The sequence below is a fragment of the Nanorana parkeri genome, unplaced genomic scaffold (assembly GCF_000935625.1).
Source record: "Nanorana parkeri isolate BGI_ZX_2015 unplaced genomic scaffold, ASM93562v1 scaffold1085, whole genome shotgun sequence".
Taxonomy (NCBI): domain Eukaryota; kingdom Metazoa; phylum Chordata; class Amphibia; order Anura; family Dicroglossidae; genus Nanorana; species Nanorana parkeri.
This window is the reverse complement of record NW_017307353.1, coordinates 439,710-461,857: the sequence shown is the minus strand read 5'-3', so window position 1 is coordinate 461,857 and position 22,148 is coordinate 439,710. Positions and strand designations below refer to the sequence as shown.

Genomic DNA, 22,148 nt, shown 5'->3' with positions numbered 1-22,148 from the left:
ACAAAATCAATATAACAGTTTTCTTTTTATTACTTACATAAACAAGTTCACACATGTTAACACATAAGATGACATATATGTGTGTTAGGGTCCAGTAACCCTAACACAAGAAAACAATGTAAAAAGTTTAAAGGAGAACTATGAGGTGAGTGCTTTTCACTCACCTCATAGTTCTTGTCGACCTGTGACAATGAGACTGTCACAGGTCGGCTCAGTAGATCGGGAAGTGAGCGAACACATGCCGGTGTTTGCTCACTTCTCGATCCTGTCACGGCTCTCTGCCATGACAGGGGAGGGGATGGATTCCCCCCTCCCCGCTCTGCCAGCGCTGACCTTGGGGACGGACGGGGGAGGGGGCGGGTACAGCTGGCTCTGCCTCTAGATAGGCAGAGCCAGCTCTCACTCACGCAGCTGGGCGGATCTCGACATCGATGTCGGGATCCGCTCCGGCTGCGGCGTCTCAGTATACCGTGAGCTGTAGCTCGCGGTATAGTGAGCCTAGGGTGACGGGAGGACGCTAGTTTGTGTCCTCCCATTACCCTAAGGAGAACTATGGGGAAAAGCCCTGACCCCATAGTTCTCCTTTAATATTGAATAAAAAAAATTAAGTTGTAATATATGAAAATTGTACATGTTGTGTACAAAATTGTACATGATGTTGTGATTAAATGTGATGATACAAAAAATTACCAAATGTAGTAATTTCTTTGTCATCATTATTAATAATATGCAGATTTTAGAAATCAGCCACTCATCGATTGCCATGTTTTTGGAGGGAAGAGTGTGCTGTGTGCAATTTCACATGCCAGTAGTTCACGTGGTTTAATTGGCGTAGATAAGAATATTTATCATAAAAAGTCACATAATGGGCCATTGTTGTGTTTTTCGAGGTCAGAATTAGGCCAGTTTGTGCTCATTAGGGGTCTTGGAGACCCCTAATGTCTCCTAATGAACCTGTCAGTGTGACTTTGCTATTACTGTATATAGGGGGATTGTTATCCCCCTATGTAATAGCAATAACAAGAAGTGTAAAAAAACATTAAAAAAGTAAAAAAAAATAAGTCACATATAAAAAAGTAAAAAAAAACCCCATATTGTTAAGTCCCCCACCCCCACATTTACGCACATATAAACGTAAATACACGTTCAATGCGCCAACGACAGTTGCACTACACATGTTACATATCGTCGCGAACATCGGAGTGAGAGCAATAATTGTAGGGCCATTAATCACTGATAACACTAAACTAATGAGCGGTAAAAGCTTTTAAATCATTGCCTATGGCCAATTTTGGGTATTGTAGTTTTTTAGGTTTCTTATCACGCACAATTTTAAGGCTTGACATGTTCGGTGTCTTTTTACCCGATGTGATCCCCGTCTCTTATATTTTAGCAAACAATTTGGTAATAATACATGTTTTATCATTTAATATAGGGGAAACAGTTTTTTTTATTTATTTTTTCGGTAATTTTTCCTTAATATAGTAAAAAATAAAACCCCAGTGGTGATTAAATACCAACAAAAGAAAGCACTATCTGTCCCCAAAAAATGGTATAAAATTAATTTCAATACAGCGTTGCATGACGGAATAAATGTCAGTCAAAGTCCTGCAGTGCTGAAAAATGAAAAATGGCCTGGCCAGGAAGGGGGGGTTCACACCGCGGACTTCAAGTGGTTAATTCTCCTTCTGGCTTATAAAGGGGAGTGGCTTAAAATAATTAAAAAAAAACTTTAGTTTGAAGAAACAGCAGTAAACACGGAGATCTCAGCACCAGTGGCAACATAGCAAAGCTTAGTTCTCGTTTCCACTTTTCCATACTCACAAGTCAGTGAAACAAGAATTCAACAAATAAATAGTTCTATTGTTTTTTTCTTTTCTGTACTAAATTGTTTGCTTTTTAATGTGCTCAGAACATATTACTCCTTATAACTGTGTATTTTCTTAGGGCAGTTGCAAAGTGTCACACTTTAGTGAACACAGAGAAATAAAAAAAAATATATCAAATATGTAAACATACACACCTAGCTATATAGGTGAAAAAAAAGGATTTTATTGTTGACTTTACAGGAAATGGCTGGTACCGTAGTAGTAGTGGGTTCACTACATTTTACTGTGTTTATAGATGATGTGTTTTGAACATATGTCTCCTGTATTTGATAGGCCTTTTGCAGAACAACACACATTAGAGAAAAGTAACTTTGAGGAAATATCCTAGGGATACAAAGGCAATTACATTGAAAGATTGAAAGCTGAACTCTAGGCATTTAGAAAACGTAGATTAACGTAGTCTTGTATTCATTAATACATAATTAAATGTAACATAGCAGGTGAGTATGAATAAAGACACAGGTCCATCAGGTTCAACTTATATAAGGTGTGTATCCTGCTCACATTTCACATAACGCTGCATATTATGTAAGTTGAAGAACCCATCCAAGTGCTTTGAAGTTGTGTATGTTTTCTGCTGATACAACTGTGGAAGTGAATTCTATATTTTTACCACTTGCACAATGAAAAAACGTATGTATAAGTTAAGGTCAGTAGGTATAGAGCATTCCATCTGTAATTGGGTAGAAAACTGGCTTAAAGACCGTATTCAGAGAGTGGTGATCAATTATTCATACTCTGAATGGTCTGAGGTTGTTAGTGGTGTCCCCCAAGGTTCAGTGTTGTTAGTGGTGTCCCCAAGGTTCAGTGTTGTTAGTGGTGTCCCCCCAGGGTTCAGTGTTGTTAGTGGTGTCCCCCAAGGTTCAGTGTTGTTAGTGGTGTCCCCCAAGGTTCAGTGTTGTTAGTGGTGTCCCCCCAGGGTTCAGTGTTGTTAGTGGTGTCCCCCAAGGTTCAGTGTTGTTAGTGGTGTCCCCCAAGGTTCAGTGTTGTTGGTGGTGTCCACCAAGGTTCAGTGTTGTTAGTGGTGTCCCCCAAGGTTCATTGTTGTTAGTGGTGTCCCCCAAGGTTCAGTGTTGTTAGTGGTGTCCCCCAAGGTTCAGTGTTGGGTCCCTTACTGTTTAACCTATTTATGAATGACATAGAATTGGGGATTAAAAGTACTATTTCTGTGTTTGCAGACGACACCAAGTTATATAGTGGAATGCAGTCCTTACAGGATGTCTCCATCTTACAAGCAGATCTGAATGCTCTGTGTGATTGGCATCTATTTGGAAAATGAGGTTTAATGTTGATCAATCTAAAGTTCTGCACATGAGGACTAAAAACCTGCATGCGGCCTATACTCTAGGGAGAGTATGTTTGTGGGAGTCAATGATGGAGAAAGATCTGGGTGTTCTGGTAGATCATAGACTCAATAATAGCATGCAATGTCAGGCCGCAGATTCTAAAGCAAGCACAATACTTTCTTGTATTATTTGGGGTCTCTAGACTCCAGAGATAGAGACATCATCCTGCCCCTGGACAAAGCATTAGTAAGAACTCATCTGGAATATACAGTTCAGTTTTGGCCACCAGTTCACAAAAAGGATGTTGTGGAACTGGAGAAAGTGCAGCGAAGGGCGACTAAACTCATAAGAGGCATGGAGGAGCTCAGCTATGAGGAAAGATTAGCTGACCTGAATTTGTTCTCTCTGGAGAAGAGGCGATTAAGGGGAGACATGATCACCATGTATAAATACATGAATGGTCCATATAAAGAGCTTGGTGCCAAATTATTCACGTTAAGGTCACTGCAAAGGACAAGGGGGCACTCTTTGCATCTGGAGGAAAAGAGGTTTAACCTTTGCATACAGAAACATAATAACCAGGCCAGAATGATTCATCCTCCTAAAGAAAATGCTGATAAGATTTCTATATGACCTTTTCCAATCTTAAAGCTATACTCCAGGCAGGTGTAAAAGACACAAATTATTGCAGTTCTGCAATCTTTAAATTGTTCTTAAATGTAGTTTGTTAATGCATGAGTTGTAAGTAGATGAAATTGACTTGATATCAGCCTCTTTTAGTCCTAGTGCAGCATAGCTCATAGAGAGGGAAGGAGAAGCAGCAAAATTAACCAATCAGGTGTGTTGCGGTTCAAGAACCATGCTAATAGAAGAGAAGAGTAGAGTAACAGAGTAAGAGCTCAGCAGTCTGCTGCTTCTCCTTTCCTTGTCTAGTCACAGGGTGAGAGCTGGGAGGGAATCTGTGAGTGAAACTGAAACTGCAGCAGAGGAAGATCAGGTCCCCTTCCCTACCAAGCAGGAAGGTACTATGGGGCAGAGCTATGTAAATCTCAGAAGTGGATAGACAGAAGTACAAATCCTCTGGCAGGCAAAACGGCCCACATATATGCACTGTATTTCATATGTATAATTCAATGTCCCATATGCAGAGAGAACATGTTGGACAGGACACACATTTTGTAGCCAGAAAATGATGGCAGTGTCTCTTTGCGAAACAAAGCCTATCTTTGTTTTTATTTTATTTTTATCCATCATTCTGGAGTTTATATGTACAAATGTATATTTAAAAGATATACGAGAAAGACACAACATTATCTATGTGTGATGAGTGGTTCATACTTATAAATGAGTTACAGGCTAAGGCAATGCACCCCCAACTGACTAAGAAAATCCAGTTCTCATTTAGAACTAAACAATAGTTTGTATATTTTATATATTACAGGTAAAATGATAACACTTTGCTACTGAAACTTAAGAATGCCAATGATCCTTCTTAGTTTTTAGTTTAATAAAATGGTAGCATGTAGTAACCAATCACCTTTAAACTTCTACATTGTCTGATTCAAAGGCAACAGAGAAGTCTTTTCAAACCACCAAGCATCCAGTTCTCTTTGGGAAGACAACTATGCAATAGCCCGCTGCAGGGAGATGTTAAGCAATACCTATCACTGTTGGCAGGCAAGAAACTGATTGTGCCAGTAAAATGGAAATCAGAATTTATGTTGCTGTCTCCCCATTGAACCACTGGCTTAACAGGCAGGCACACCATCTTTCTTTCTAGGGTTCTCCTGCAAGGTTTTCTCTAAATGGACATGCTATCTAATGGCTCCTCTTTATGTTCCTGTTAATAGAGGGAAAGCAGACTCTCAAATTCACACTTTAAAGTTTCCCTAGAGCATGTCAGGAAGGGAATTGATGGAAGCAGAGACCACAGACTTCTTCAGTGCAGGTACATGTGCTTGTAGAGTGGTAGAACGTTTTGTGTATAGATGTTTAACTAGGTGCTGGGGGTACAGCAAATGCCCATGAAGAAATTAATTAAGAAAAAATTTAATTTACTCCAACTATGTATATGAACCTCCCTTCTTTTGAATTTCTGGTGATTTAATAAGTTCTTAGATCAACTTCTTAGGCAATATTTTTTCCAAATCAGCACGGTCGACTGTATCCACAATCAAGGTTATATAATCCAGATATTATTCTCAAAAGAGAAGAAGGAGAGTCTCATAGTGAAATTCATTTGTTGTCTCCCCATTGAACCACTGGCTTAACAGGCAGGCACACCATCTTTCTTTCTAGGGTTCTCCTGCAAGGTTTTCTCTAAATGGACATGCTATCTAATGGCTCCTCTTTATGTTCCTGTTAATAGAGGGAAAGCACGGTCGACTGTATCCACAATCAAGGTCATATAATCCAGATATTATTCTCAAAAGAGAAGGAGAGCCTCATAGTGAAATTCATTTTTTATTTTACATTTTTAAAACAGAATAATTGCACTGAAGTATATGAAGAGGACACGGCACTGTTTCATAGTGTTTTAAAACCCAAATCTTAATTTTGACATTCTGCCTCTAGGGTCCAGGGATCTAGTAGATTGGTTATAATAAGCTATTGCCTGCACCTGTTGGGCTTGCTGCACATATTCATGATCAGTGGACATGACTGCCATTATCCTTTCCTGCATCTAAGCAATGTGTTCAGTTACACTTTTGTGAGGTTTGCCCTCTTGCCCCCATGTTTCCTGGGCTATATCTAGGACTCCCCATGGATATCTACTGCACAGAAGACCAAACAGGGAAACCCTGTGGAGGATTATTCGGAAAAAAGGAAAATCACCAGCACTCGGAAATTGTCGTTTGTTAGCCAATGTTTAGGGGCCTCGCAGGGTCCCTTCGTAACGGTGACATAGTGAGCTGATGAGGGACCCTGTGTGGCCCCGAAACGTTGGCTTTTCTGATACATGTGACATCAATAAATGATCAGCAAGATCTAAAAACGACAATTTCCGAGTGCTGGTGATTTTCCTTCTTTCCGAACTTGAAGATACACAGCGCCATCCGTGTTTATCACTGCCAGCACCACATTGACTATTGGTCCAGATGCTGTAAGGAGTGCAGGAGAAACATCCGTACAAAACTGTGGAGGATTGTGGTACTTTCCTTATTGAAAACATGAAGCATGATAACAAGAAGTACCAGTCATTTACATCTTTATCAACCACTCTTTAGCACATCTTTCAGGGTTCTGTTGTACGGTTCTACCAGCCCATCATGTTGGGGTTGTATACTAAAGTGTGTAGGTTAACAATTTTCAACAACTTTGGTTGTCTTTGACATGAAAGGTTGTCCTTTATCTCTCAAAATTTCCTTTGAAATATCAGTCTGGAAAAACATGTGGAGCAGTTCTTTGGCTATAACCTTAAAGGATCTGCTACTCAAATTTTACACAAAAACATCTAAAGGCTAACCATAGAGGATGTGTTTCTGAGAGATTGCTTCTGGATGCCAGGTGGCATAGTCAAGGAATATCAATATGTACTAGTGCCCCCAGGTGAACTTTGATCAGTGGCACAACCAGACGCATTGCAACCCTCTCAAAAAGCAAAGTTCGAAAATGTGTTTGGAGTATTTTATTTGACTGCAAAATTTTATATCCTTATGAAATGCTTTGTAAATACCAGGTCAAAAAAAAAACCACACTGCTCAATCTGCACTTTTATTTTTTATCCCCTAAAGACCAGATAATACATGATAATGGGCTATACCAAACATCATCCTTGCACGCGACTGAGGAACCACCAGATACTGCACAACTTGCTCTTGCTTCTTCTTTACACAATACATGCTGCCATTTTGCTGAGAACACGCAAGGCTTGACGTCCTGTTCAATAAGACAATTGTGGACCAGCAATAATGGAAGCTAAGTGACTTTTAGTATATCTTATTATATATTTACATACTATTGCATGTGCTAGGAAAGGAGGTAGCATATGCATGTGTGTGTATGTATGCATAATTGTAGCAGTCTAAATGTTTTGTGTTGTTTTCTTCTGTAATTAAGTAGTTTGTATATACAGCATTGTTGTATAAAGCACGTTAATACTACTATTGGGTCAGTTTACTTGGTTTCACTAAAAGAATCAGAATAAATAAGTAGCTGTAAAAATTAAAAAAAATAAACAAGGGGCCTAAGAGAGGTTACTCATATATTTTCTTCCTATCAAGTAAATATGATTGTGTATTTATTGTTGATTTAAATAGGATAATGAAACATTTTGGGAAAAATATACAGCTTAGAAGTCCAGCACTTGAGACCAATATGGCAAAAACCTCCACAGCTACCATATATTTGCCTTTGGTGCTCAGATAGGCCGGGATCATGGCAATCCAAACGCTACAGAACACAAGCATGCTGAATGTGATGTATGTGGCTTCATTAAAACTGTCCGGTAATGTCCTCACCATGAATGCCAGAACAAAACTCACTGCTGCCAGAAACCCCATATAACCCAACACAGAGTAGAATCCGATAACTGACCCTTCATTACACTGAATGATGACCTTGTCCTGATAAGACTGAGTGTCCATTTCTTTAAATGGGCGAGAAGAGAACAACCAAATAAGACATATTATCACTTGAACAGATGAACACAATGATACTATAGCGTTGGACAGTTTGCTTCCAATCCATTTCCTCCAGTGGCTGCCAGGTTTGGTGGCTTTGAAAGCAATGTAAACCATGATTGTCTTAGCCAGAAGAGAGGAGACGGCTATGGAGAAGATGACTCCAAATGTCGTAACACGGAGTATACAGGTTATATCCAATGGCTGACCAAGGAACAAGAACACACAGAGGAAGCTCAACAAGATGGAGACAAGGAGAACAAAACTCAGGTTTCTGTTGTTAGCTTTGACAATGGGGGTGTTCAGATAGGAAAAAAAAATCCCCATTACTAAAACAGTCACAATACAGAGTAAAGCAGAAGCTGTGATGAATACTTTAGAAATGACATCAGTGTAGGAGAGAAATTCCAACACTTTTGGAACACACTGATCCTTCTTCTCATTGGACCATTCATCATCTCTGCACTTCATACAGCTCTCACTGTCTGCCAAAAGCAATAACATAATATAACACACATTATTTTTTTATTGTATTGTTTATATGTCTCGATCAGCCTACTGTACCTATTAGAAAATGCCTCCAAAGTGCTCAATGTGTCAATTTATAAGTAGATTTCTACAGGCACCACACTGTCACAGTGCTTATGGTACAGCTTACAATGGGTAGAATTGTAGATTCCTTTTTAAAAATATACATGCAGTCCATCTGACTTGTCTTTATCTGACATCTATAGTTTACAAAATCCCAGCGTGCACAATGGTGAATGTGCAATATATTTCACCAACTTTTAAAAACATGCATTGAGCAAACCAAAACATGTCAATAATGTGCCTTTACAGTACATAAAATAAAATAAAAACATATGTAAACATGTAGTGCACCACACTATACCATGAATCGATCCAAAACAAATATTTAAACAAACTTTGTGAAAATAATAAACTTAATATGTGATTTTTCACTTAGCCCAGTGATATACGTGAAATAAAAAAACATGTAATATTTTCACAACATAATGTGATATCTCTTATCAAATTATGATAATTTTTCCTACACCCTTCATGTTATACAGATTTAAACACATATAATAGTGTCCATCTTATCAATCAAACGATGATAGTCTTTTTGTGATTAATATCACTCCAAAAATCATCCACAAGATACCCAGTGCTGTGTGTACACCTGATCCTCTCATAGAAAACTCACCAGATTCCCATGACACTCTAACAACTGAGAGTCCATAAATGCTTATTTTTCGTTGTCTCAGTACACTCCAGCATAAATAATCCACTTTTATCGGTACTCTTCCACTCTACCTATATTCATCCTCGCTCCCCAATCAATCATTTACAGGGTTATTCATAAAAGGGTGAAGAGTTTGGAGAAGGCGGGAGAAGTGAACAGTCTATGGGCTTTTGGGAAATATTAGTGGTCCAAACAGACCCCTGATATTTCCCTTTTAAAATAGAAAAAGAGATTGAGGACACAGAGTCCTCAATCTATTTTTCGGTATCCCTAGTTATAAATGAGCAGGAATCCTCTATACTGAGTGCTCCTGTTCATTGATAACATGAGGACAGAGTATGTTTACTATAACTACAATCATAAATGAACAGGAGGTGAAGTAGATCACTTCCCATTTATCCATAATTGAGGATATAGTAACCATACTCTGTCGTCAATTATCTACAAACACTCAGTGATCACTGATCGCTGGGTGTTTGTACCGCTCTCCTTCCTGACCGCTGTCACAGGAGGCCGAGCGCGCAGGCCTCAGCCTCCTGTGACAGCGCTGGTTATCTCTGCCCTCACTGCTCTCCTCTGATCTGTGACAGGAGGCTGAGCGGTGCAGGGAGGAGAGACGCCGGCTGCTCACAGCGCTCTCCTCCTGCAGCGCTCGGCCACCTGTGACAGTTTCTTTCCTCCCCGCTGGGACACAGAGCAGCGACCAGCGGGGAGAAGAGAATGCACCGCTGTATTGGCTAGAAAATGGCACTTTTCGGCATTATGCCAAAAGTGCCATTTTCGGACCATATTTTTTGGTGGCTGATATATCGGTGCATCCCTACTGTTAGTGATTCATCATTATCATGTAATAGAACAAACCACTCATAAGTACATTAAGTTTAAAACAAGTATCTCTTATTAAAAAACAATCTAGTCACATTCAGTTCTAAAAATCCGGCATATATTTAAGTCATCTCCCGTCCCGCATGCGTAATGGCATCAGCAAGCCCTGCCTTAACGTGTTTCATCACATAGACTTTTTCAAACGCAGTGGCTTTGCTGAGGGCAGTGTGCATCCATTATACTGTATGTATCCAGTAATATAATGAGGATTCAGCAAGTTCCCAGGTATGCAAAGGCTACTGGAGTTACTTAAATCCAGTTAAGGGGTTTCATTTTTTATTTGTAAGATTTTTTTTAATTCATAAAAAGGTTTTTCTCTGCTGCGTTTCTTATTTACAAAGCTAACTCATACTCATTTTAGCCTCTTCAAAGATGGCCACAGTGTTGATATTAGCATAGCAGGGGGGTTAGAAACATTTGGTGCCTGTTAAAAGAAACCAAACTTGTTCTCTTAAGATGTAGCTTAGTCCTTTTTTGGCCTCTCAAGAGTCATAGGCTGCGATAGGGGTGGTATAAGCATAGCAAGTGGCTTGGACAAGGTATGGGGGTTTTGAGATGTTTGGTGCCAGTTATAGGAAGCTGGACATGTTATTTTTAAGATAAGACCTCATCTTTTTTTGGCCTCTCAATCTTCAATCTTCCAATGTGTGGCATCAGAATAGCAGTGGGACAAGGCATGAATGTGTAGAACAGTTTGTTGCCTGATATCATTTGCTGAACATCTTCTTTTAGGGTGAGACTTAGTCCTGTTTTTGGCCTCTCAATCTTCAAAGACTGCAATAGTGGTGGTATCAGCATGGCAAGGAGCCTGCACAGCCACAGCACAGCCACAGCACAGCCACAGCACAGCCACAGCAATTATAATGTGGAAAACCCAGACCGTATACCTTGTCACAAACTACAATTTCTGAATTTGATTGAATGTCAAAAAAGAAAGGCCATCAGCTGATCCAAACCTTCAATTTAGATTATGAGTTCTAATTGTTTTTATACATGTTCAGTATAGGTGAAACGCCAGCGTTGAAACTACCTTTAAACTGTAGAGATAAAAAAGTTGCATTTGCTGCCATGCTTGCCATCAATCCAAAGCTGTACCTACCCTGTTTCCCCGAAAATAAGACCTCCCCCTGAAAGTAAGACCTAGCACTATTTTTCAAGATTCCTGTAATATAAGACCTACCCCGAAAATAAGACCTAGTTTGGTGGTAGCATGTGAGGGGGAACTTGAAGAGCAGGAGAGATGGTATCAGCCTGCAAGGACATACTGTATTAAGAGGATGACAGGGGTCTCCCTCTGGCCAGTGCAGTGACAGCGAGCACTCCAGTACAATACTTCACCAACTGCTGTCCCCCTGAAGGCACTGCTTAATGTAATGGTACTGTACTGTAATGTGTACCGGTAAACGGTACCGTACTTTACCGCGCTGTCCACTGTCTGATGTCCCCACTGCTACCACTGTCCCTGGTGGCAAAGGAAGCCGGCGCTGTAAATAGCAAGGCTGCAGCGGCGGAGGGAGCAGAGCCGCATTAGCCGATACTTCCTCTATAGCGCCAGTTACTGTGACAGGCGGAGTGATACCAGATAACTTTAGATTGTTGTACATTTTGGTGCACTTAAAAAAAAAAAAATAAGACATCCCTGAAAATAAGACCTAGTGTGGTTTTGGGGGGCTAAAAGAATATAAGACAGTGTCTTATTTTCGGGGAAACACGGTAGCAGTACTTCAACTTCCCCACTACATGCAACCAGTCTTTCAAGGTAAATAATGGCCAACATTCAACTCAATTCCTGTGATCTTAGGCTGCCATGGAACCCCCTCTGGGGGAATGTCATAAGGCAGCCTGGGATCATAATAATCTTGGGCTGAGTAATGTGAGGGATTCTTGATTTAGGTGAAAGGACCGCCCACAACTGCCAATGAAGAAGGAGGAGGAGGTGATACCATCACATCTACCTGAAGTCTACAGTGACAGAGTATTAAAAACATATTTGATGCTGTGGGAGGACATTGTTTTGTTTTTTTGAGGGAAGCTACATTTTCATGATGTCTTACATGCAGTGAATGGACATTTCTACAAGTTCTAATTCTCATTGCTAGGATCTTAACCTGATAGGAGCCAAGTGAACTGTCTGAGTTAGTTTGAACTGCATCTCTGTGTGCAAGATGGGTTTTTTTCTATAGTCCAAAAACCTGAAGCCTACAAATATCACTATAAAGCTTTAGCACATGTGATTTCCTACCCCACTGGAATATGCTTTATACGAAACTTCTAAAGTGTTGTTATTTAAGTTGCAACTGTCTCACATCTGTGAATTTTGGTTGAATACAAAGTTTATTGAATAAAACTGTAAATAAAAGGGTTATGGTATACCGGTCTGATTGGATATCTCCCCTTCTGAACATGGTACACAGTCATAGCAGCAAGAGTGGATTGAAGATCCTGGCTTTTTTCTGCTTCCAGGCAAACAAACCTCTGAGCACCGAGATTCCAGCTGCTAAAAAGAAGTAAAAAAGAAAAAAATTGGCAATTTAAAAATTATAATTTTACTCATGTAAAATAGCATTGGGAGTACAGTAAGAGTGTGTGCCAACTGTTACTGAATCTCCTCTACCTTTGCTATAGAGCACAATTTGTGTGCAGGTCATTCACACAAAAAAATCTTAACAATTATAATACGAACAAAAATCTCCAAATAATAGGAGTGTTGGCACATACACGTAGATGACTCATAGCTAACTGAACTTATAGGGAGAAGTTAAACAGACTCTCACACATCAGCCACTACATTAGGAAAAGTCATTCCATCTGCATGCTCTAGCTATCAGGTGGCACAGTTGAAATATAATTCTAGTCTTTGCAGTGAAAAAACATTATTGAGCAATAGTGAGGTGGCGAGCAGAATAGCTCGGCGGCATTCAGCTATTCACTCACTGCCGTTTAGCCCCTATGAGATTAGGGGTGAATGGCAGAGAATGAACTGCCAGAGCTTTGGCTCAACCAATCCAGATGTTGGATCGCCTGAGTTGAACTGCTTCTGCACTTCCTAATATCAAAATTAGGAAAGAATTAAAACCATCTAAAACCATCTGAAAAATATAACAAATATACTGCACGGCCCTGCATATATAATAATGCACAGCATATATAATAATGCATAGCATATATAATAAACCATAGCATTATAATTATCATCTGTACAGTCAGCCACATAAAGACCGGTATCCATAAAAGTCCAGCTTTATTGTATAATTTCCAAATCCAAATATAAACGTAACGTAATACAGCAAACGTAAACGTAATACAGCAAACACATCACCATGGTATCTCTCCCACACCAGCACCTCTCATGCGTTTAACCACCTGGGCTTATGAGAATAGGGGCAAACGGCAGAGAGTGAACTGCCGGAGCTTTGGCTCAGCCGATCCAGTTTTTGGAACGGCTGAGTCGAACCTTTTCTGCACTTCGGCTTAGCCGAACATGCAGAGCATGTATCAGCCGTACTGAGCTGAAGTGAATAGCCAAACGCCTTTCGGCTCAATTCACTTCGGCTCGGTTATTCATTCGGCAGCATTGTGAATAACCCCCTAATGGGGTCAAATAGTAACTGTGAGATGCATTGGTCAAAAACAATTTCTGACATGGCTTTCTCAAGTGAAAGGCAGAAACTATTTAAAGATCTAAGGATCTGGATATAAACATGGAAATCTGATGGAGAAAAGACCAAGTGGTCCACCAAGTCTGGCCTTTTTTTCCATTTTTGTCTGGAGATAGACCTATGTTTAACCCAAGCATGTACTACATTTACTGTACATATTATTGATTGACGCACTGCCTCTGCTTGAAGTCTGTACAAACACCCACTACTAAATAATACTTTCTTGTTCTTCAGAAAAGATTTTTATCGATGTTCTACTAATTGCCTAAGAAAACTGAATACAGTTAGACATTACGCCAAACATACTGAAAGAAAAAGCCCTGGTGTACATGAACTTTATGGTATATGTCATTACATCAAAAAATGCATTCCATTGCAGCAATGAAATGCTCATTTTCACCTATTTTATTCCTTTAAAGACCCTGTGGATACCAAAGAAATAACTGTTTATCTACCAGAAATGCTCTCCTAATCCCTGCTGTGCGCTGACATGGCTGACAGCACAGAACAATTTTGAACATTTTGGAAAACTTAGTGGTATCAGTCTTGCTCATTTTTTGCTTAATCTAAGTTAACTATTCAAACCCTCCAACTCTCATATTTGTACAACATAAAGAGTAATTGACCTGTAGTCAGTGTAAGAAATAGGAGGTGCTAATAAGACTCTTTGAGATAACACAGGAAGAGTAGACAAAACACAGGGAAGGACGTGAATTTGACGTGAGCAGCAGTTTTTTTTCATGTTAAGGTTTACATACACTTTAAATGTTTTTTTTTTTCCTGGGGGGCAGAAGTACCCCATAGTCTCCATTACATGAGTAAAAGGAAGAAATATACTTACGTGTGATGGGATGATGAGGCTAATATAATATTTGAAGAAATATATACTTTATGGGTGACCTGAAGAAATGTTTTTGCTTGCTTATAACTTTTATACATCTGTAGTGGAAGTTTTTTAATGGATAGCCAGTGTCATTAAAAGTGGAAGCCAAGTGTTGTTTTCCTCACCTTATTATCATCTTCATTCCATGTTATTTTAGTAGAGTTAATGTGAAGTTGGTCTTCCTCTGTAGCCCATGGTGTGTACAAACCAACATCAGTTTTGCTCATTTTAAAGCTGCTAGTCTTTACCCAATTTATTATTTTGTAGTGAAAGGGAAATTCTCCATTTTCATCAAAAAAGGTCTTCCGATCTACATTCTCAAATGGATTTTTTATTTCTTTAATACATTTATTCAACTGAGGACAAAAAAAGAAAACAAGTTATAGATGAAGTTTAATTGGTTTATCTTTTACCTTCCCTAATATTTCTTTCCTCAGTTCATCAACACAGTAATCTATTTTTTAATAAAATGTTTGCATTTTTATTACTTGCCTTATAATAGACTTATTGATGTCATCACCGCTGTGCTTCTCTGCAGGCCAATCATTGAAGGTGCAAGGGTGCTATATGTAGCTTCCTGAAAGCATCACAACACCCTGACTCAGTACTGTTCTTAAGAGCCCTCAATCTTGATGCAAGCATTGGGCTGACACTTGGGAGAAATTATGCAAATATCCCAATGCCTTGATGGGTGGATGTCTGGAGGATCGTGAGTTTCTGAGTAGGTAGTGTTTGCATGCAGGCTACCCTGGGTAGCATCAACATGTGATCCTAAGCCTCCATGGTTGAAAAAAATGGAAATACAGTGAATGACAGGTGAGGTCAGGGACAGTCAGGCTGGGAAGGAAAGCGCTGGATGATTCTGGACATCCCCCCAGTCCAGAAAAGGGGCGGGCTCTATCTGAAGGTTGTAATGTACATTATACGAAGCTCACAGTGTGAAATCAGAGTAAGCATTTTAAGTCCAGGAGAGGAGCCGATACAACTGTGTTTGCGGATGACACCAAAATTGGGAGGGTAATAGACACGGACTTAGACATTATAACATTACAGGAGGACCTGGATAAAATAGGGGGAGGGGCATTAATGTGGCAGATGAGGTTTAATGTCGATAAATGCAAAGTAATGCACTTTGGAATTAAAAATAAACAAATGGGTTATACAATTATGGGTATGCCGCTAGGGAAGTCAGAAATGGAGAAGGATTTGGGGGTCATTGTAGACCACAAACTGAAAGGTAGTTTGCAGTGCCAGGCTGCTGTAAACAAAGCTAGCAGGGTCTTGTCCTGTATTAAAAAGGGGATGTATTGCAGGGACAAGTCTATAATTTTGCCACTTTATAGATCATTGGTTCGACCTCATCTGGAGTACGCGGTCCAGTTCTGGTCACCAGTACTAAGAAAAGATGTCCTTGAGTTGGAAAAAGTCCAGCGGAGGGCAACCAAACTAATTAGGGGTATGGAGGACCAGAGCTACGAGACAAGGCTACTAAATTTAAACATGTTCACATTGGAGGTGAGGAGATTAAGGGGGGATATGATCTCCATGTACAAAATGTTCAATGGTGGTAGCAACATTAGCGATAAACTGTTTAAAATTAACTCCATTACAAAAACTAGAGGCCACCACCTAAAATTGGTGGAAAAAAAATTCCAGCACAAGGGGCGAAGGGGGTTCTTCACAGTAAGATCAGTTAGGGTCTGGAACTCACTGCCACAGACAGTGATTTCAGCTAAGAATGTGGAATTGTTCAAGAAACTTTTGGACGATTTCTTAAGGGACCGTAATATACAGGGGTACAGGTACTCCTAGAATGAGATCCTAATAGGTTGGACTTGATGGACTAATGTCTTTATTCAACCTCAAATATTATGTAACTATGTAACTGTGCAAGACCGAAGGGAAGGCCAAAGGTCAGATTTCTTGTTTGCATAATTATCACAGTTATTTATTACGTATCTTATTCTTGTAAAATGTTGCTAAATAGCTTTTATATCAGTGGCTGAGAAGGTAAACTGGGTAATATTGTATAAAGATAATAAAGCATCGTACTGGACAGATGTTGGTCTAGATTTCCATGTTTTATAGAATCTCTAGCAAGATGGAGTTTCAGAACGTTTCTCTTTTACACACACCTATAACAATATATACGGCAGGACCCTGCATATATATTGTAATAATTATAATATAATATAACTCACTGTTCCAATTCCACCTCTGACTGTCGGTTAATGTGCCGGGTGCAGGCTACAGTGTGTTCCCACTCCTTTAACAATTATTTGTACAATCAGCTGCACAAAGACCGGTATCCATAAAAACGGCTTCATTGTAATAATTTCCAGATAAAAAGCCAAAATCAAACGTAGTACAGCAAACACATCACCATGGTATCTTTCCCACACCAGCGCCTCTCACACAACTCACCACCTAGGCTTAATCATAGAGGTCATAATCATAGACCTCTATGAATCATATACCTCTTCGGTTTGGCTGAACTGAAGGGCTCCAGCGGCTGGAGTGAACCGAAGTATTAGCCGAAGCTACAGCTATATCCTTCGGCTCCTTCGTGGATAACCTTTAGATGAAAATAAACTCATAATCTCCATGTTCTACAAATAGGTATTTAGGAGTCTAGAGGTATATCAAGCTGATAAGGAGGTATGAGGTAACAGAAATAATATCTTTGCAATGTGCAAAGATGCGCTCCTCATTAAAATTCTTAGGTGTATGCGTTAATGTGTAAAATCTTAATGTTTGAGGGGAGTCTTATGTTGCAGCAAGAATTGGAGCTCAGGCTTTCCCCTTAGATTTTAAGCTCCTTGAGGGCAGGGACTGATGTGAATGTGCACTGTAAAGTGCTACATAAATTGTCAGCGCTATGTAAATACCTGTAATAAATAAATACAATTTTAGACCAGATCACATTCCAGAAATTGCTGCCATCTTGGATCTCCTCACCACTTTATCTTCTAATCTTTTTTCCTTTTGTTTCTATTCTTTTCTCTTTAATTGTTAAAAACTTGCACTGTGAGCAGACACTGTGTTTTGCCTTATAAGGCCCAACATGGGTGCAGTAGCAAACAGTGGCAGCAGATACATACCAGTAAGATTCAATATTTTCAGGACATGGAGCTTCCCTTTAACCTCCCTGGCGGTCTTATTATCTTAGTATTTTTTTTTCGTTATTTTTTTTCTTCTATTTTTTACTTCTGAATTTCCCACTGGTTCCGACCCCCTGCGACGCGGGGCGCTGGCAAGGGACAGAACCCTGAAGACGGATGCCGGCATTCGCCGGAGGACACAGCTGGGCTCCTATGGACAAGGTAAGTGACACTACAGTGTAATCCCGAGTGTGGCTCGGGGTTACCGCTTTTTGTACCGAAAATTAACCTCAAGCCACACTCGGGATTACCGACCAAGGAAGGTTAAAATGTTATTTTTTAACAGAGGCCTATAATCAGGGAAGGCCTAAATCAGAGGAAAGCTATAAGAGGCCTAAATCAGGGAAGGACTGAGCTGAGGGGCAGGGATTTTGGGTTAGTACCAAAAATATATGTTTAGGTGGTGTCTCTTAGTGGAGATACTTTACTATTCAGGCATTGGTTAGAGCGGGACCTCCTGTGACACATGCTGGAAATTATACAGCTACCTATTCCCAGTTCAGACCTGTGATCACAACCTCTGGCAACCCTAAGATGTAGTCAATGCTAGACATGTAAGCCAGCAAATTAATTTAGTTTCATTTAGTTTCAGATGTTTTGTTTATTTTATTTTTTGGGATTCGGGTCTGAAAGTCAATTCATTTCAGCATTTGGATTCGGATGAATCCAAATTTTCGTTCATTACAGAGGAGTTAAATGTTAATTATGAACGAGAAATGATTGCAGAAAAGTGACATTAAATGTTTACTTTGTTTCTTTTTAACTTTTGACAGTCCACAGAAACAAGAAAAAAAACAGTGTTGGGCCCCCCAACAATTCATACCAGTTACTTGAGGTCTCGTAGGAATTTTAAGAGGGACCCCAATGTAAAAAAAAAAGCCTGTGGTTCCCCGGCAATTCATATCAGACACTTTAGGTCTTGTATGAATTTTAAGGATCCCCCCCCCAACGCCAATTTTTTTTTACAAATATGTGAGGTCCCCTCTAAAATCCCTTCTTAATCAGGGTAGTAGACTGGCAGGACAGGAAAGAGGGGGGAAAGTGAGCACCCCTCCCTGCACCATACCAGGCCACATTTCCTCAGCTTTGGGAAGATGTTTTTCCAGGGGGGACCCTGAAAAAGCACCTTGTACCCATGCCGATGAAGGCAAGGGCCTTTTCCCCATCTGGGTACCCACTTTCATAAAGAGGGCACCCAGATGCAACCCCTTGTGATTGAGTAAGGGGTACTTGTAGCCCTAGTCATTCGCTAAAGGGTTATTGAAAATGTGAAAACATTCCTTTAATTGAACAAAACACACAATGTGAGTTTTTCATAATTCCTTTATTTAAAAAAAATTAAATGTCCCTTGAAGTCTTTCCAGCGTCAAATGATAAATGGAAAAAAAAAAACTCGCTCATCCCCCCCATTTCCCAAATGGCCAGGCTGCTTCCCGGATTATGATTCTGGTATGGAATTTTAGGGGGACACCACTTTTATTTTTTTTGGCTTTGGGGTTCCCCTTAAAATTCCTGCCAGACCTTAAGGGTCTGGTATCAATTGTCATGGTAACCGCAGGCTGGGTTTTTTTTACATATGGGGTCCCAACCTATCATTACTATCAGAACTAAAGGGTCTGGTATGAATTGGGGGGGACCCCACACTGTTTTTTTTTTAAAATTTGTAATTATTATTATTTCTGTGAACAGTTAAACACTTTTGTGTATTCTGTGACAGCTGTCAGATTCTTTACATTGGGGTGGAAGTGTCCTCAAAGAAGCAGAAGCTGTTACAGAATAACACAGATCTCTCAGCTTCTTTCTTTCTTTACATTTTTAACAATATTCTGTTACTTTGTTTTCATTTGAGATACAAGTGCAGAGAAGCCAGGGAGCGGTAAATGACAGCTCTGCCACTTGTTGTGTTTCGTTCTGAATGAAATTCAGGTGTATCTGAATTTCGTTATCAAACATTCAGATTAGTTCAGATAATTTTTTTCTGTCATTAAAAAATTTGGATGAATCCGAATGTCCGAATTTACAGAAATTGGTGCGAATTTCAATTCGGAACAAAACGAATGGCACATGTCTAGTCAATGCCTAAAGCTGCAAAGGAAGATGAAACCAGAAAATATAAATAAAGGATGTATCTGTACTGTTAAGACATCCAACAGCCTTTATAGGAGCTGAAAATTCTGCTTGCTGCACAGAGAAAGCAAGGGAGAGCTGTGACTAGTGAGGATTGTGAAGTCCCCATCTATGCAATGCATCTGACATTAACTCTTCTGGACTGGAGGATTCACAGAGAGTCCCCTGTTCTCCAACAATGTAGTGTTTTGAGCTTGAGCAGCCACCCATTATACGCAGGCAAAACAAATGGCAAACGCACTCATCAATTTGTTACCAGCTATACAGCATGGTGCACATGGAAGGGCTTAATACAGTACAACAGCAAAAAACAGGGAGTAGTACAACAGCAAACTGTTGTTTGCTGTTGTACTGTATTAAGCCCTTCCATGTGCACCTTGCTGTATAGCTGGTAACAAATTGATGAGTGCGTTTGCCATTTGTTTTGCTTGACTGATTTGGTGCAGTGATGCATGGGGGGCCTCAGCTGCCGTTGTGATGTGCGTCCCTGTGCCTTTAAGGGAGGATGGGCTTCATCCTGACAAACCTTCACCCGATTTGATCTTTTGCCACATGTGCTCCAAGATGCAGACTCTCATAGTTTAGAGTTAGGACCGCACTATATAGAGGTGCCTTGGCGCGGCTGTGCGGCTTTCACATTTTCTGCAGAAGACGTGTATCTAAAGCTCTGTTTTTAACCTTAGTGGTGAGACAGGTTTCTTTTGCATGCTGGCTGAGAAACTTTTTGCTGTTGCATTATATGCAGGGACTGAATTGCAGCAGATGGGCAATTGGCAAGAGTAGTGATGGTGACTAAAGTCATCTACTACACAGCCATTGTTTTTTTTTTGTTTTTTTTTGCAACAGATTTCCCCTAAAATATTCTTTTAAAAATAAATGCACCATAGCATTGCATCAGTCTTCATAAATGGCTTTAAAATAGAACCATGGCCTGGCTATAGACATTCAAATTTTCCAGCCTTGTAATCTATAATGTAGACACAGGTCAGGTGCCAAAGAAGAGGGAATAGAGAAACATGCCGAGACCTGACTTGAATGACTTCACTACTTCTTTTGTAAATTTTGATGATGAATTGCTCCAATGGCTGTAACTACAGAGGACAGTGGAGGCTTGATTTGAAGTGCTACAGCTAAGTTCAGGTGGGGTGGATGGGAGGAAAGGATCAGTTCGTTAGGTTTGGAGTGAAGTGGAGTCAACGATGAGCGGCAAGGTCCGCTTGTCCCGATGCTTGTGGCGAGGAAGGAAGGAGGGAAGTTTCTCTGTGGAATGTCCGTCGGACCTTGCCTCTCGTCGTTGATTCCACTTTACTCCGAACCTAACGCACTGATCCTTTCCTCTAGGGTTGCACAGATACCAAGTACAGTACTGGATACAAGTACGAGTACATGTACCGATACTTTTGAGCTCCAAGACTACACTAGAGAAAAATTCAAAAATTAGGAGGTCGCTGTCATTTGTAAGGAGCACACGGAGCTCCTGGGATTTGTACATCTTTATGTTAATGTACGATTTTGTTTCTATAAATATAAATAAAGGGATGCACAGATTCCAGTTTTGCGAGTACGAGTACTGGTACTTGCCGAGTACTTACAAGTACGAGTACTGATACATTTTTGTTTATTATCATGTGACAGTTTTTCTAAAACAATACAGACTAATGATTTCAGGACAGTGGTGGAGCGCCAGAGCCAGGTCCCAGCTGCAACCACTGCAACCCTGGTAGTTCTCATGAAAATGCCGAGTATCTGCACTGGTACTCGAAAAGTATCTGTGCATCCCTACTTTCCTCCCATCCACTCCACCTGAACTTAGTTGTAGAGCTTCTCTCACCCTTCTCTGTTCACACTTTTAAGACTGACACCTCGGTCTGCATGTTTCAGAAGCCGCTCACTTACTCAGCATTCCTTGCCCCTTTCCCTGTCAGTCCTCTGGGTGAGCGCTACACCTTTGGACTTTGTCCTCTCAACTTTCCAGCTTGATTTAAAGTGTATTTGCTGCTTGTTAAAAATATATAAATCTTCAAATGTTTATAGCCTGGTCATAATCTCAGATCACCAGTACTTATAAGAAGATTAAACTTTATGTTTCTATACAGAAATTCAGCTAATCAAATTTGACCAACTGATGGACTATATTGTTTTACCTGCTGGAATCTGTTATTATTAAAGCTGTGATTAAACTTGTTGAAAAAATGTATCGCTTCAGCCATAGCTTCCACTGCAAGATATGCTCGTAGAGATTCTCTGTGAAGCATATATTTCATCATTACTGGAACTAAGTTTGTTACTGATAAATATTTACCAATAATAGTAACATTTTGGAATTGAACATTTTTCCCATTTTGAGTTGATGTTATATTGTATAATGTAATGACCGCAGAATCTATCAG

General features: G+C 39.9%; 1 protein-coding gene across 1 annotated transcript in view; it reads right to left on the bottom strand.

Annotated features, from left to right (window-relative positions):
• Positions 1–7,371: 7,371 nt before the first annotated feature.
• LOC108796246 (vomeronasal type-2 receptor 26-like) overlaps positions 7,372–22,148 on the bottom strand; it is a 36,677-nt gene continuing 21,900 nt past the window's right edge. Inside the window, exons 3-4 of the mRNA XM_018567706.1 lie at positions 12,302–12,425; positions 7,372–8,282 (exon numbers count right to left, since the gene is read on the bottom strand). Coding sequence (XP_018423208.1) covers positions 7,372–8,282; positions 12,302–12,425 — 1,035 coding nt within the window. The remainder of the gene's footprint in view (positions 8,283–12,301; positions 12,426–22,148) is intronic.